Source organism: Pecten maximus, chromosome 16 (assembly GCF_902652985.1).
Source record: "Pecten maximus chromosome 16, xPecMax1.1, whole genome shotgun sequence".
Taxonomy (NCBI): Eukaryota; Metazoa; Mollusca; class Bivalvia; order Pectinida; family Pectinidae; genus Pecten; species Pecten maximus.
In genome coordinates, this window is record NC_047030.1 from 37,175,366 (window position 1) to 37,194,034 (window position 18,669).

At 36.8% G+C, this 18,669-nt stretch overlaps 1 protein-coding gene across 2 annotated transcripts in view; it reads right to left on the bottom strand.

Moving 5' to 3' along the window:
- The window catches only part of LOC117345137, a 165,112-nt gene that overhangs the window by 72,638 nt on the left and 73,805 nt on the right, over nt 1–18,669 (bottom strand). Inside the window, exons 1-2 of one of the 2 annotated variants that reach the window (XM_033908121.1) lie at nt 9,592–9,833; nt 5,887–5,995 (exon numbers count right to left, since the gene is read on the bottom strand). In XM_033908121.1, coding sequence (XP_033764012.1) covers nt 5,887–5,969 — 83 coding nt within the window. In that variant the 5' untranslated portion in view covers nt 5,970–5,995; nt 9,592–9,833. Of the gene's footprint in view, nt 1–5,886; nt 5,996–9,591; nt 9,834–18,669 lie in introns of those variants that run through there. The other variant, XM_033908122.1, reaches the window with a different exon arrangement.

The following is an 18,669-nucleotide window of genomic DNA, read 5'->3' on the forward strand; positions in this document are numbered from 1 at the left end:
CCCAGGGTTCCGAGGGGCTAGCAGAATACAGTATTTAGTCTTAATTGGGGGGAAACCCAGGGTTCCGAGGGGCCAGCAGAATACAGTATTTAGTCTTAATTGGGGGGAAACCCAGGGTTCCGAGGGGCCAGCAGAATACAGTATTTAGTCTTAATTGGGGGGAAACCCAGGGTTCCGAGGGGCTAGCAGAATACAGTATTTAGTCTTAATTGGGGGGAAACCCGGGGTTCCGAGGGGCCAGCAGAATACAGTATTTAGTCTTAATTGGGGGGAAACCCAGGGTTCCGAGGGGCCAGCAGAATACAGTATTTAGTCTTAATTGGGGGGAAACCCAGGGTTCCGAGGGGCCAGCAGAATACAGTATTTAGATTTTTCTAGCTGATTTTCTACAATTTGTTAGCATAGCATGGTGATCTATGAATGTAAATCATACAATGATTTGATATTTAAACAGGTGGAATGAAAATAATGTAGACTAAGTTGTCAGTCCTAATTGTTTAAGATTATTGGCTAAATAACTGTTAAAAAAAGACCAAGATGGCAAATGAAACAATCTTTTGGGGAAATTTCAAGGGCAGGAAAAACCAATTCTGCTGGAAAATTCACCATAAATGGTAAAGAAATAGAGCTGGGTTGACCTATGACTAAAGACAGGAAAAACACTGTCAAAAAATATAAATGGAATCATGTACTAGGTTGGCCAAGACCATTTGGAAAATTGAGATCCCTCACCAGATATAGGTCAAAGGTCAAAATGTAGGTCAGAGTGACCTACTTTTGATACACCACAACCTTCCCACCAAGGTGAACACAGGACCCAAGAATAAAGTTCCAGTCACAAGTAGTGTAGGAGTAAAGCTAGGATAAGTGTGGAAGGACAGAAGGTCATGGACAGTAGGATCAAAGGACAGAAGGTCAGAAGGCCATGAACAGTAGGATCAAAGGACAGAAGGTCATTGACAGATGGACAGAAGGTCGTCACGGACAGCAAAATCATAGGACAGAAAGTCATGGACCAAAGGATCAAAGGTCAGAAGGTCATGGACCAAAGGATCAAAGGACAGAAGGCCATGGACCAAAGGATCAAAGGACAGAAGGTCATGGACCAAAGGATCAAAGGATCAAAGGTCAGAAGGTCATGGACCAAAGGATCAAAGGACAGAAGGTCAGAAGGTCATGGACCAAAGGATCAAAGGACAGAAGGTCATGGACCAAAGGATCTAAGGACAGAAGGCCATGGACCAAAGGATCTAAGGACAGAAGGCCATGGACCAAAGGATCAAAGGACAGAAGGCCATGGACCAAAGGATCTAAGGACAGAAGGTCATTGACAGAAGGTCAGAAGGTCATGGACCAAAGGATCAAAGGACAGAAGGCCATGGACCAAAGGATCAAAGGACAGAAGGTCATGGACCAAAGGATCAAAGGACAGAAGGTCAGAAGGTCATGGACCAAAGGATCTAAGGACAGAAGGCCATGGACCAAAGGATCTAAGGACAGAAGGCCATGGACCAAAGGATCAAAGGACAGAAGGCCATGGACCAAAGGATCAAAGGACAGAAGGTCAGAAGGTCATGGACCAAAGGATCAAAGGACAGAAGGCCATGGACCAAAGGATCTAAGGACAGAAGGCCATGGACCAAAGGATCTAAGGACAGAAGGTCAGAAGGTCATGGACCAAAGGATCTAAGGACAGAAGGCCATGGACCAAAGGATCTAAGGACAGAAGGTCAGAAGGTCATGGACCAAAGGATCAAAGGACAGAAGGTCAGAAGGCCATGGACCAAAGGATCAAAGGACAGAAGGTCAGAAGGCCATGGACCAAAGGATCTAAGGACAGAAGGCCATGGACCAAAGGATCTAAGGACAGAAGGTCAGAAGGTCATGGACCAAAGGATCTAAGGACAGAAGGCCATGGACCAAAGGATCTAAGGACAGAAGGTCATTGACAGAAGGTCAGAAGGCCATGGACCAAAAGATCTAAGGACAGAAGGCCATGGACCAAAGGATCTAAGGACAGAAGGTCAGAAGGCCATGGACCAAAGGATCTAAGGACAGAAGGCCATGGACCAAAGGATCTAAGGACAGAAGGCCATGGACCAAAGGATCTAAGGACAGAAGGTCAGAAGGCCATGGACCAAAGGATCTAAGGACAGAAGGCCATGGACCAAAGGATCTAAGGACAGAAGGTCATTGACAGATGGACAGAAGGTCATGGACCAAAGGATCTAAGGACAGAAGGCCATGGACCAAAGGATCTAAGGACAGAATGTCATTGACAGATGGACAGAAGGTCATGGACCAAAGGATCTAAGGACAGAAGGCCATGGACCAAAGGATCAAAGGACAGAAGGCCATGGACCAAAGGATCAAAGGACAGAAGGTCATGGACCAAAGGATCTAAGGACAGAAGGTCATTGACAGATGGACAGAAGGCCATGGACCAAAGGATCTAAGGACAGAAGGCCATGGACCAAAGGATCAAAGGACAGAAGGTCATGGACCAAAGGATCAAAGGACAGAAGGTCATGGACCAAAGGATCAAAGGACAGAAGGTCATGGACCAAAGGATCTAAGGACAGAAGGTCATTGACAGATGGACAGAAGGCCATGGACCAAAGGATCAAAGGACAGAAGGTCATTGACAGATGGACAGAAGATCATGGACCAAAGGATCAAAGGACAGAAGGTCATTGACAGATGTACAGAAGGTCATGGACCAAAGGATCAAAGGACAGAAGGTCAGAAGGTCATGGACAGTAGGATCAAAGGACAGAAGGTCATTGACAGATGACAGAAGGTCATGGACAGCAAAATCACAGGACAGAAAGTCATGGACCAAAGGATCTAAGGACAGAAGGTCATTGACAGATGGACAGAAGGTCGTTACGGACAGCAGGATCAAAGGACAGAAGGACAGAAGGTCATGGGCAGCAGGATCAAAGGTCAGAAGGTCATGGACAGCAGGTTCAAAGGACAGATGGACAGAAGGTCATGGACAGCAGGATTAAATGACAGAAAGTCAGAAGGTCATGGACAGTAGGATTAAATGACAGAAGGTCAGAAGGTCATGGACAGCAGGATTAAAGGTCAGAAGGTCATGGACAGCAGGATTAAATGACAGAAGGTCAGAAGGTCATGGACAGCAGGATTAAATGACAGACAGACAACCCTATAGTCTCATCCCTAATTTCCCAGTTGGGAACTTTAGACAAAGCCAGAAATGAAACCTCAACCTCCAATGTTTAGCTGTCCTGCTAACCACTAGGCCACCAGGCTATTTTCTTACAGCCTGTGTTGATAGTAAACATGATTTTCTGATATCTTACGTGTTTTTATAGCACATGCTTTTGCATTCTGATGATGTTTATACATCGATTCCTGACAAGTAATCACTCGGCACTCAGAGGAAAAAACTTGATATAAAACACAGCTGGCGTCCACACAAAAATGTCACATGTCATTAAAAAAGTATTATATGACTGAAGTCAAAACGAGAAAAACAAATTAAAATTGAATGATGAAAAAACAGGTAGAAACACTTCCAGGAAGAAATAATGATAAATTAGATTTTGTTAAAACTGTTATAAGAGGATATGGCAAGTGATGTAGAAAAAAAAATCTTGTAACATTCTTTTATAAAATTATTTCTGAGAAGTGCTGTTTCTTGTGCATACCGACAAATAATTACTTAGCTGACAATCGAACGCTGACAATCGAAACTTGACACTGCTTTTGTCGGCATCCCTTTACAAGCTCCTGCATGTTAGATAAAAATATCACATGCTTTTGAATCATGCTGTTTGCCGGCTGCTCTGAAATCTTTATCACGAGGAAAATTATAAGGAAACCACTTTTTAAGTGAAAATACTTAAAATCTGCAAAATTTGCTTTTTGATTTATTTTCAATGTCTCTTTATTTTTAAAGGTGGTCACTCAGTCAATGTAATAAAATATCAGAAAACTATCTAATTATAGCCTGGGCTTCAGGCTTTATTTAGTAAAATGATGATGTATATCAAAAGCAAGGTGACATGACAACAGCATTGTAACAGGGCTGTGAGTTTGTATACACTGTACCACATCCCTGGCCAGATACCAGTACCCAGACTTCTTCAACAGCAGCCTTAAGGAAAATTTTCTTAGGAGTAAACTGAAAAATTTGGGAGTTTGGCTTAAATATGAAACAATTTCAATTGGGAATGGGATTAACGGCCCAAAAAAGTCCTAAAAAAACCCATTTTGAGGGTATGAGGATGGATGGCTTACTAACTCTTCTTTCATGTCCACTCATCCCAACAACTGGATTTCTTTCATTACTGCATATTCTGTAACTGTTTCTATTCTTTATGATGAATCGTAACTGTTTTCCCTTTATTATGACGGATCGTAACTGTTTTCCCTTTTCTATGACGGATCGTAACTGTTTCCCTTTTTTATGACGGATTGTAACTGTTTTCCCTTTTTTATGACGGATCGTAACTGTTTCCCTTTTTTATGACGGATTGTAACTGTTTTCCCTTTTTTATGACGGATCGTAACTGTTTCCCTTTTTTATGACGGATCGTAACTGTTTCCCTTTTTTATGACGAATCGTAAATGTTTTCCCTTTTTTATGACGGATTGTAACTGTTTTCCCTTTATTATGACGGATCGTAACTGTTTTCCCTTTTTTATGACGGATCGTAACTGTTTTCCCTTTATTATGACGGATCGTAACTGTTTTCCCTTTTTTATGGCGGATCGTAACTGTTTTCCCTTTTTTATGACGAATCGTAACTGTTTTCCCTTTATTATGACGGATCATAACTGTTTTCCCTTTTTTATGGCGGATCGTAACTGTTTTCCCTTTTTTATGACGAATCGTAACTGTTTTCCTTTCTTTATGATAAATCGTAACTGTTTTCCCTTTTTTATGACAGATCTTATCTTAAATATGTACTTTGTTCAAATATGATAAAAAAATTTGGCTAGGTTTTCAACCCAATTAACGTCAAAGGTCAATATAGGTCGAAGGTAAATATAGGTCAGACTGACCAACTTTTGATACATGGCTCACAGTAGCGAGTAGTGTAGGAAATAGAGACCTGATAATCTCAAGTATGGAAGGAGGGAAAGTCCACCCCTATGGGGGACTCAATTACCCACCTGATAATCTCAAGTATGGAAGGAGGGAAAGTCCACCCCTATGGGGGACTCAATTACCCACCTGATAATCTCAAGTATGGAAGGAGGGAAAGTCCACCCCTATGGGGGACTCAATTACCCACCTGATAATCTCAAGTATGGAAGGAGGGAAAGTCCACCCCTATGGGGGACTCAATTACCCACCTGATAATCTCAAGTATGGAAGGAGGGAAAGTCCACCCCAACTCCAAATGGGGGACTCAATTACCCACCTGATAATCTCAAGTATGGAAGGAGGGAAAGTCCACCCCAATTCCCAATGGGGGACTCAATTACGGTTGTTTTTTGGTTGTTTTTGTTTAACGTCCAATTAACAGCCAGGGTCATTTAAGGACGTGCCAGGTTTTGGAGGTGGAGGAAAGCCGGAGTACCCGGAGAAAAACCACCGGCCTACAGTCAGTACCTGGCAGCTGCCCCACGTAGGTTTCGAACTCGCAACCCAGAGGTGGAGGGCTAGTGATAAAAGTGTCGGGACACCTTAACCACTCGGCCACTGCGGCCCCTAATTCAATTACCCACCTGATAGGACAGACCATTACAAATCATATATCCCCATCCAACTCCCAATAGGACACTCAATTTAATATAAGCTCACACTGATAAGCTCTAATGTGGAAAGAAGGCAAGGACAGGCCATCACCCCAACTACCAATGGAGGGCTCAGAATTGCCAATTTATTTGGTTAAGTAATTTCCTTACCTTGTATTATACAGCTGCTGAAGTGTCTGTAGAAAAAAAGTGTCCTTGACCTTGATATCATGGTTCATCATCATATTTCTCATCTCTCAGGCTAGTATTTCTCAGTCACCTGAAAAAATCATACATTCCAGTAATCTCTTCATCTCTTATTTATGTGACATTCTGATATAAATATGCTATTGTTTTCAACCTGATTTACTATATTACACTGACCTTGACCTTAGTAACTGACGTCAATAAACTGAACAAGAACACCCAAAAAGATCTTGGCACCGCCATTGAATGATATTTTCTCTACTTTTCCCTTCTTTCCCTTCGTCCTCTTTGAATCATTTGATAACAAATAGAATCTACATATGAAATCTAAAAAAAAATCTGAGAACTTTCATAGACATATTGACAAAAATAATTTGTCTGTCAAAATCCACGACCAGGCCACCTGTAGGCCATTCTGATATCCAGATCTAACAAAAAATTAAATGGGCACAAATAGGGACCAAGACGAAGTTTGAGAAACGTCCTCACAGTAATTCTCAAGAAACAGCAATAAAACTTCAACTGACAAAATCCAAGATAGCTGCTTGTTGGCCATTTTGTTTTCCTGACCTGATCACACTTTAAATTGAGAAGGATACAACTAAGGACCAAAGGGAAATAAATTTGAAAAAGTATCCTTCGAATACTTCTCAAGAAATAACATAAACTTCAAATGTCAAAAATTTAAGATGGCTACCTGTTGCCATATGTTTCCTGGATACGGTTCAAAATCAAATGGGCACAACTGGAGACCGTTTATCAAATTTTCTATAGCGGTATCTCCTCTGTCAATGCATGGCTATCTTCACCTCACATTTACTGTCAATATGAAATAAGTCGGGGCCCATTCAACATCAGGAATGAAACGGTTATGGATCACCAAGTAAATAGGCCTTTTAAACAATCTAATCATGATAGTGATCATTATATATATATGATATGCTATGCTATATTGGAACATTATAATCAGTTTGATTGATTAAACCATCATTATACAATTATTTACTTCTTTCAGGTTAATATGAGGTTTTGTCAACCGGCCGAGGGAAATATATCGCCTTTCTAAGGTTGAAAAATCAGGTTTTGTCAACTGGCCGAGGGAAATATATAGCCTTTCTAAGGTTGAAAAATCCTCGTATTAACCTTAAAAAAGTAAATAATTGTTTTGTTATAGGACAAATTCATTGACATTGTGTTACAAAATAAGATGTCAAACTTTTTATTTCTGATCAAAAGTAAAGAAAAAGTAGATGATTTAAACATGTCCTTACATGGCCGATGATAGGTTGACCTGATGAAACCAGTGAAATGTCTTTATCAATTTGAGCAGGTCTTTATATGGCCTATATATGCAAGGTGGATCTGATGAAACAGTTAAGTGGTGATATGTACAATTAAAGAGCTAAAATTGAATTATTGCCTAAATGATGATATTTACAATGTAAAACATGTATCATGAATGCATGATATGTTATATAACTTAAGTTTCAAACCAAATTTAGCACCAATAGATGCCAATAGATACATTGTATATCAAAATTCAATGGACATTTTCTGGATTTCTTATCTTCATTTTGCAATTGTTGTCTTTTAAAATTTTATAATTAATTTTCCATTGTTTGTACGCAGAATGCAGCTTTCTGATTGCATGGTTGAGATTTTTTTTTCATACCTCTTTGAAAAAATAATCCGAAAATGGCCCGAAAAATGTGACGTCACAATACGGTCATTGATGTTGCGTATTGATTTGTGAACAAAAATCTCCTATAAGATCAGTTAAATTGTACATAAAACATGTTTTAATTTTGAAAATCGATTTCAAAATTTAATCATAAGCGCTGATGTCACTTATTTTTTAGTTTCATAAAAGTATAAAAAAAATTGTTTGCGAACATTTGTAAGAATCAGCTATGCAGATTCATACAGTTTGCGAACAAAATATTTCTCATACCCCAATGAAAACACATTTTGTGGAATAAGTAGGCCGTTCTAACAGTAGAAGGGATGCAACTCCAGAACATTACCACATCTTAAAAGTTCTTTCACATCCTTGTTTACATTTCACACTACAGCACAAAGTGAAGAGGCCCAATATGCCTGTATCCAACACCTATACCTAATCTCCATTCAATTTTCCATGACAAATATTTCACCAGAAGAGAAGTTGTTCTACACTAATAATTAGAGATTTTATTCTGATGACTTTCCGGTGGTCTTATAAAGGTTATATTTTACATCAATCCAAAACATCATTTCGGCCAAGGCATCATTTCAGTATGCAAGACTGATTGAACCTTAATACTATTTAGAAGAACTCCATTAAACATCTCACCATATTTGACTCCTGACCTTGACAGTAACACAAAGTTATCGAAAAATTTACCTAATTTATTCATTTTAAATTAATTGTAAGACAAGTTATATTAATCATGCTTGTTGGCCCAGAAGGAATCTAAGTGAGTGATGGTGAAATGTGTGTTACTCTGGCACCACCTGGTTAAGGTCCTTTATCTAAACAGGCTACTGCATTGCCCAATACCATCTCTACTGATTCTTATTAGATAATATTATCTAGATATATAGATTAACTATTAGATATTCTTCGCCTATGATACATAAATGAAAAACTACTTCAAGACTTTTATACATTTGACATTAATGACCTTGAAGCTGGAGATCATTATACGTTTGAATATACTAGTAGTCTTCCAAATGTCTTTCATCTCAGCATGCTAGCTCCTGGCCCAATATTATGACTTAATTCCATTGGTTATTTGGTGTAAAAATTTGCATACCTAGGTGACCTTGAAGAAACTTGTAAACCTTTAAAACTTATTTCAGTATTCTACTGATTAAGTATCTTTGCAACATAGCAATTGTTCTTTCAATTCTAAAAGAAATTCAAATATTTTGGCACATTTGATCCATTTAGATTAAAGGTCAAGAATTCATTCAATTTGACGTCCTTTATCAATGTATAGTATTGGCTAAGTATTTTAAAGCGAAAAATTCCTATATTGAGCATGTATATACAATGATTTTGAAGTTGTGTTTTCAAACAAATTTAACATCAGCTCTATTTTTAGGATTAAAAACATTAACATTAGCTCTATAGAGATATTTTTACAATTATAAACAATAACATTAGCATTTTTATGATTTTAAACAAAATTTTACAAACTAAATCAACAAGAATCTCACAGTAAAGCTTGACAAAGTCAAAAACATCAAGATCTAGATTATGCATATATATAACTATCTGAGTTTGTCCAGAATGCAAATTTTGCATTATAAAAGTGTATTTATTTTGGCTAATGCTGATAACTGTTGTATAGTAAGGCTTGAAAGCTGGGGGTCATTCTCAATGTTGGTCATTCATCTAGAGAATCCTGTATAGTGTAATACAAAAAAACAACTCTTATCAAAGAAGTAGACCTATAAAAATCTAATAAAATTATGATATTAATTTCAGCCTGTTTCAAAATGTGCATATCAAATTGGTATGAATTACTACTGCTGTCAAGCGTAAGAGTATATTAACACTGGCTTTATAAATTATAAAGGGAAAAACAGAATGATTAAATAGGCCAATTCATTTGTTCAGACTATGCACACAGCTTGTTAGACAGCAACGCCCTATTACATAATAGCTATCAAAAATTTACATACGTAAAAAAAGTTAGCTGAGCAACTAACGGTCGTGTGTAGGAATAGTCTCCCGCTAGACAATTACAAAAGATCGCACAATGTCGGTTCACTTGTAGACAGACTCCATTGTCGACTTTAGATACAGAATGTCATAGCTAGGAAACATCTCGACAGACTGTAATTGTTGTTTCTTTGTCTTTCTCCGTCCGCCGTTCAGTCTGTCGTTCTTTCTTACCTTGTTAAAACACAACAAAACTTTCACTAACTTGCACCGGAAGTTGTTGCCGTCTGCAATTTAACACGCACTCCTAAAGCAGCTGCACATTACGTAAGAGTTGTCGCCCCTGCTGCACAGAGTTTACCCGCCGACGATTTCTAACTGTGATGGTCAAGCTCACGTGACAGACGGACATTGATAGATATTGACCAGTCTAACAGGCCATGGGGTTTTTCTCATGTACATGGTGAATATTGATCAGAGTGAACGCTGTTTTTTATCGGCCAGATCGGGTGTCGCTCATACAGCAGCGGTTCGAGGTTTTGCCGAAGACTTATTTTTTATTTTTAACTAATGGCTATATTTTTGTTCAATCGTTTAATTTAGCGGTGGAAAACTCCCATGCAGTTGTTTGACTAAATCATGTATTGCCTAAATGTGGTGGCGTTATATACAGTGACGTGCCAACCGTCTTTCATGTTTTGTTTTGTTTTTGTTTTGTTACATATTCTCAGAGACATATATGTCTCTGATATTCTTTGTATTTCCAACATTATTCAAAGAATTTTAAAGACTTTGTTTACTGATGGATTTCCACAATTTTTGGTTATTTGGTACAAAATCATTTAAGGTTTCTTCTCTTAATATTTATGTAGTTTTTCGTTGTGTATTTCTGGAGCTATACAGAATTATCTACACCGCTAATTTCTGTGCGACGCCATTTTTCTACATGACGCTACCAAAATGACGTCAAAATAACGTCCTAAAATTAGATGTTGTGAATAAATTATGATTTCTCTAGTCATGCAGGACAGAAAAAAGTGAAAATATTATAAGATGAAACGGGAAACAATTGTCTATAAGTACACATGATTTCATTAAAAGTTATCAAATAAACAAAGCCATGAACATTCTTTGAAAAAAAGTTGGAAATGCAAAGAAAATATAGAAAAATGTCACTATATAAATATATAATGCAAAAATATGACTTCTTCTTTTTGGCAATGAACTAGAATCTAAGTATATAGATTACTTACATGGCGACGATTTTGTTTAATTTTATACAACTTACTTATAATTTAGTAGACTTTAGGTTTCATTTTGATATTCTCAGATAAAGCTAGTTTGAGGCAAATATATATATAAAAAAAAAAAAAGATTTTAGTATGGTTTCCGATCTACCCTATTTCACATGTACGGATCCTGAGTCCCGAGAACTGATATTACCGTATAGTTAATGTAGACTGGTTTTTATTCACCAGTTTTATTCACGTTTTCATTGTCACTGACAGATATAGCAGTATTGAACCAAAGTCACACAGGTGATTCTGACTTCCGGCCATTCTTGTTTGGCCTTACGACCTTCTCTATAAAGAACCCGACAATTCTTGTTTGGACGTACGACCTTCTATCTAAAGACCCCGACCATTCTTGTTTGGACGTACGACCTTCTCTATAAAGAACCCGACAATTCTTGTTTGGCCTTACGACCTTCTCTATAAAGAACCCGACAATTCTTGTTTGGACGTACGTCCTTTTATCTAAAGACCCCGACCATTCTTGTTTGGACGTACGTCCTTTTATCTAAAGACCCCGACCATTCTTGTTTGGACGTACGACCTTCTCTATAAAGACTCCGACCATTCTTGTTTGGACGTACGACCTTCTCTATAAAGACTCTGACCATTCTTGTTTGGACGTACGTCCTTTTATCTAAAGACCCCGACCATTCTTGTTTGGACGTACGACCTTTTATCTAAAGACCCCGACCATTCTTGTTTGGACGTGCGACCTTCTCTATAAAGACTCCGACCATTCTTGTTTGGACGTACGACCTTCTCTCTAAAGAACCCGACAATTCTTGTTTGGACGTACGACCTTCTCTATAAAGACTCCGACCATTCTTGTTTGGACGTACGACCTTCTATCTAAAGACTCCGACCATTCTTGTTTGGACGTACGACCTTCTCTCTAAAGACCTCGACCATTCTTGTTTGGACGTACGACCTTCTCTATAAAGACCCGACCATTCTTGTTTGGACGTACGACCTTCTCTATAAAGACTCCGACCATTCTTGTTTGGACGTACGTCTTCTCTATCAAAGACTCCGGACCATTCTTGTTTGGACGTACGACCCTTCTCTATAAGAAGCACCGAACAATTCTTGTTTTGGACGTACGACCTTCTCTCTAAAGACTTCCGACCATTCTTGTTTGGACGTACGACCTTCTATCTAAGACCCCGACCATGCTTGTTTGGATCACGTACGTACCTTCTCTATAAAGACCCCGACCATTCTTGTTTGGACGTACGACCTTCTCTCTAAAGACCCCGACCATTCTTGTTTGGACGTACGACCTTCTCTATAAAGACTCTGACCATTCTTGTTTGGACGTACGTCCTTTTATCAAAAGACCCCGACCATTCTTGTTTGGACGTACGACCTTCTCTATAAAGACTCCGACCATTCTTGTTTGGACGTACGACCTTCTCTCTAAAGACTCCGACCATTCTTGTTTGGACGTACGACCTTCTATATAACGACCCCGACTAGTCTTGTTTGGACGTACGACCTTCTATCTGAAGATCCCGACCATTCTTGTTTAATTCCGTACGAATGAAATCTAACAGTTCAAATGTTAGAAATATGACTCTCTGGTGATGGTATATTCACGTTATGCTCTCTGGTGATGGTATATTCACGTTATGATGCTAGAGGCCATAAGTCTGTATATACATGTAAGGAAGTTCCTACCCAGCAATTGAGTACAAACCAAACTGGGTCAACGCTGCTCCCGATCACGGGGTCAAGTCTCGAAATACTTTAATTCCACAAAATTGTATAATTTTATATCAATTTTTATTGCTTTTCTTGACATTTCAAGACATCCCAAAACATTATACAATATATACAACATGCACAATACAATCACGCTCAGCATCTGGCTTATTGCTAAATATCGTGTTTCGTATGTATTGATCAAATATCACATTCTATATTCTGTATTTGTTAATAATAAAATATACACAGGCTTATAATCTAAGAACATGGTAATCGCCATTACATAACTTGGATTCGAGGTGTCATTTGTATCAATATAACGTTATCAATCTTGTTGAATACTTATAGACACTGAGTTGATATACCTGTGGCATTGTCATACAGTAATGGCAGAAAAACAATAAATTTTATTTATCATATATCAGTATTAATCTTGACATTACATATACAGTATTAGATCTACATCTATATATAATTCCTGGTTAATATGTACTGTACTACAATATCTATATATAATTCCTGGTTAATATGTACTGTACTACAATATCTAGGATAAATAACTCTTAGCAACAATATAATTATTTTGTGGGGAAGTAGGATGTGAGCACATGAATAGCTGTGTCAATTGTTCGGATAATTCCGTATACTATTGCCGGAAATGCCCGAATGATTTCTCTCTTTGTTATTACTGTGCAATCGACCGACATTCAAACCTCATTTTTTCCTATACTACAATAATAAATGAACTAAAGCTTTAGTGTATCTGTTCAGACACGCATAATGTTTATTTATGTCTATCTAGGCCGTTGTAGCAGCTGTAGTTATCCTTAACTTTTATTTGGAAATAAAAACGCGGCGGCTGGAAGGGAGACAACTCTGTTATGCTTCAAGTAATTGTACTGAGACGCACACTTTCACAGAATTTCACTATTGGAACGAATCAGAATCTTCCTCGCAAGTCAAATAATGTTTGGTGCTGTTTTCTAACGAAATTCGGTTGAACAAAACGATGATACAGAACCATGGGTTTCCCTACCGGGAAAGTGATACAATCAACTCCAGTAATCATACAAAATGGTGGTACAAATATAGGTTGTATCCCACATTAAGTCTCATTATGAAAGCCTGAAAGCAAAATAATAAAAGTTACGTACTTCACATTATTACTACTTTTAAAGTCTATACCGTGGGTACCATTTGTTGGTGTTAATTAGATATATATCTATACCGTGGGTACCATTTGTTGGTGTTAATTAGATATATTGTTATACCGTGGGTACCATTTGTTGGTGTTAATTAGATATATTTCTATACCGTGGGTACCATTTGTTGGTGTTAGATATAATTCTATACCGTGGGTACCATTTGTTGGTGTTAATTAGATATATTTCTATACCGTGGGTACCATTTGTTGGTGTTAATTAGATAAATATCTATACCGTGGGTACCATTTGTTGGTGTTAGATATATTTCTATACCGTGGGTACCATTTGTTGGTGTTAATTAGATATATTTTTCTATACCGTGGGTACCATTTGTTGGTGTTAATTAGATATATATCTATACCGTGGGTACCATTTGTTGGTGTTAATTAGATATATTGTTATACCGTGGGTGTCATTTGTTGGTGTTAATTAGATATATTTCTATACCGTGGGTACCATTTGTTGGTGTTAATTAGATATATTTCTATACCGTGGGTACCATTTGTTGGTGTTAGATATATATCTATACCGTGGGTACCATTTGTTGGTGTTAATTAGATATATATCTATACCGTGGGTACCATTTGTTGGTGTTAATTAGATATATATCTATACCGTGGGTACCATTTGTTGGTGTTAATTAGATATATTTCTATACCGTGGGTGTCATTTGTTGGTGTTAATTAGATATATTTCTATACCGTGGGTACCATTTGTTGGTGTTAATTAGATATATTTCTATACCGTGGGTGTCATTTGTTGGTGTTAATTAGATATATTTCTATACCGTGGGTACCATTTGTTGGTGTTAATTAGATATATTTCTATACCGTGGGTACCATTTGTTGGTGTTAATTAGATATATATCTATACCGTGGGTACCATTTGTTGGTGTTAATTAGATATATTGTTATACCGTGGGTACCATTTGTTGGTGTTAATTAGATATATATCTATACCGTGGGTGTCATTTGTTGGTGTTAATTAGATATATTTCTATACCGTGGGTGTCATTTGTTGGTGTTAATTAGATATATTTCTATACCGTGGGTGTCATTTGTTGGTGTTAATTAGATATATTTCTATACCGTGGGTGTCATTTGTTGGTGTTAATTAGATATATTTCTATACCGTGGGTGTCATTTGTTGGTGTTAATTAGATATATTTCTATACCGTGGGTGTCATTTGTTGGTGTTAATTAGATATATTTCTATACCGTGGGTACCATTTGTTGGTGTTAATTAGATATATTGTTATACCGTGGGTGTCATTTGTTGGTGTTAATTAGATATATATCTATACCGTGGGTACCATTTGTTGGTGTTAGATATATATCTATACCGTGGGTACCATTTGTTGGTGTTAATTAGATATATTTCTATACCGTGGGTACCATTTGTTGGTGTTAATTAGATATATTTCTACACCGTGGGTACCATTTGTTGGTGTTAATTAGATATATTTCTATACCGTGGGTACCATTTGTTGGTGTTAATTAGATATATTGTTATACCGTGGGTACCATTTGTTGGTGTTAATTAGATATATTTCTATACCGTGGGTACCATTTGTTGGTGTTAATTAGATATATTTCTATACCGTGGGTACCATTTGTTGGTGTTAATTAGATATATTTCTATACCGTGGGTACCATTTGTTGGTGTTAATTAGATATATATCTATACCGTGGGTACCATTTGTTGGTGTTAGATATATATCTATACCGTGGGTACCATTTGTTGGTGTTAATTAGATATATATCTATACCGTGGGTGTACCATTTGTTGGTGTTAATTAGATATATTTCTATACCGTGGGTACCATTTGTTGGTGTTAATTAGATATATTTCTATACCGTGGGTACCATTTGTTGGTGTTAATTAGATATATATCTATACCGTGGGTACCATTTGTTGGTGTTAATTAGATATATTGTCTATACCGTGGGTACCATTTGTTGGTGTTAATTAGATATATTTCTATACCGTGGGTACCATTTGTTGGTGTTAATTAGATATATTTCTATACCGTGGGTACCATTTGTTGGTGTTATTAGATATATTTCTATACCGTGGGGTACCATTTGTTGGTGTTAATTAGATATATTTCTATACCGTGGGTACCATTTGTTGGTGTTAATTAGATATATATCTATACCGTGGGTACCATTTGTTGGTGTTAATTAGATATATTTCTATACCGTGGGTACCATTTGTTGGTGTTAATTAGATATATTTCTATACCGTGGGTACCATTTGTTGGTGTTAATTAGATATATTTCTATACCGTGGGTACCATTTGTTGGTGTTAATTAGATATATTGTTATACCGTGGGTACCATTTGTTGGTGTTAATTAGATATATTTCTATACCGTGGGTACCATTTGTTGGTGTTAATTAGATATATTTCTATACCGTGGGTACCATTTGTTGGTGTTAATTAGATATATATCTATACCGTGGGTACCATTTGTTGGTGTTAATTAGATATATTTCTATACCGTGGGTACCATTTGTTGGTGTTAATTAGATATATTTCTATACCGTGGGTACCATTTGTTGGTGTTAATTAGATATATTTCTATACCGTGGGTACCATTTGTTGGTGTTAATTAGATATATATCTATACCGTGGGTACCATTTGTTGGTGTTAATTAGATATATTTCTATACCGTGGGTACCATTTGTTGGTGTTAATTAGATATATTTCTATACCGTGGGTACCATTTGTTGGTGTTAATTAGATATATTTCTATACCGTGGGTACCATTTGTTGGTGTTAATTAGATATATATCTATACCGTGGGTACCATTTGTTGGTGTTAATTAGATATATTTCTATACCGTGGGTACCATTTGTTGGTGTTAATTAGATATATATCTATACCGTGGGTACCATTTGTTGGTGTTAATTAGATATATTTCTATACCGTGGGTACCATTTGTTGGTGTTAATTAGATATATATCTATACCGTGGGTACCATTTGTTGGTGTTAATTAGATATATTTCTATACCGTGGGTACCATTTGTTGGTGTTAATTAGATATATATCTATACCGTGGGTACCATTTGTTGGTGTTAATTAGATATATTTCTATACCGTGGGTACCATTTGTTGGTGTTAATTAGATATATATCTATACCGTGGGTACCATTTGTTGGTGTTAATTAGATATATTTCTATACCGTGGGTACCATTTGTTGGTGTTAATTAGATATATATCTATACCGTGGGTACCATTTGTTGGTGTTAATTAGATATATTTCTATACCGTGGGTACCATTTGTTGGTGTTAATTAGATATATATCTATACCGTGGGTACCATTTGTTGGTGTTAATTAGATATATTTCTATACCGTGGGTACCATTTGTTGGTGTTAATTAGATATATTTCTATACCGTGGGTACCATTTGTTGGTGTTAATTAGATATATATCTATACCGTGGGTACCATTTGTTGGTGTTAATTAGATATATTTCTATACCGTGGGTACCATTTGTTGGTGTTAGTTAGATATATTCTATACCGTGGGTACCATTTGTTGGTGTTAATTAGATATATTTCTATACCGTGGGTACCATTTGTTGGTGTTAATTAGATATATTTCTATACCGTGGGTACCATTTGTTGGTGTTAATTAGATATATATCTATACCGTGGGTACCATTTGTTGGTGTTAATTAGATATATTTCTATACCGTGGGTACCATTTGTTGGTGTTAATTAGATATATTTCTATACCGTGGGTACCATTTGTTGGTGTTAATTAGATATATATCTATACCGTGGGTACCATTTGTTGGTGTTAATTAGATATATTTCTATACCGTGGGTACCATTTGTTGGTGTTAATTAGATATTTTCTATACCGTGGGTACCATTTGTTGGTGTTAATTAGATATATTTCTATACCGTGGGTACCATTTGTTGGTGTTAATTAGATATATTTCTATACCGTGGGTACCATTTGTTGGTGTTACTAGATATATTTCTATACCGTGGGTACCATTTGTTGGTGTTAATTAGATATATTTCTATACCGTGGGTACCATTTGTTGGTGTTAATTAGATATATTTCTATACCGTGGGTACCATTTGTTGGTGTTAATTAGATATATATCTATACCGTGGGTACCATTTGTTGGTGTTAATTAGATATATTTCTATACCGTGGGTACCATTTGTTGGTGTTAATTAGATATATTTCTATACCGTGGGTACCATTTGTTGGTGTTAATTAGATATATATCTATACCGTGGGTACCATTTGTTGGTGTTAATTAGATATATTTCTATACCGTGGGTACCATTTGTTGGTGTTAGATATATTTCTATACCGTGGGTACCATTTGTTGGTGTTAATTAGATATATTTCTATACCGTGGGTACCATTTGTTGGTGTTAATTAGATATATTTCTATACCGTGGGTACCATTTGTTGGTGTTAATTAGATATATATCTATACCGTGGGTACCATTTGTTGGTGTTAATTAGATATATTTCTATACCGTGGGTACCATTTGTTGGTGTTAATTAGATATATATCTATACCGTGGGTACCATTTGTTGGTGTTAATTAGATATATTTCTATACCGTGGGTACCATTTGTTGGTGTTAATTAGATATATTCTATACCGTGGGTACCATTTGTTGGTGTTAATTAGATATATTCTATACCGTGGGTACCATTTGTTGGTGTTAATTAGATATATTTCTATACCGTGGGTACCATTTGTTGGTGTTAATTAGATATATATCTATACCGTGGGTACCATTTGTTGGTGTTAATTAGATATATATCTATACCGTGGGTACCATTTGTTGGTGTTAATTAGATATATTTCTATACCGTGGGTACCATTTGTTGGTGTTAATTAGATATATT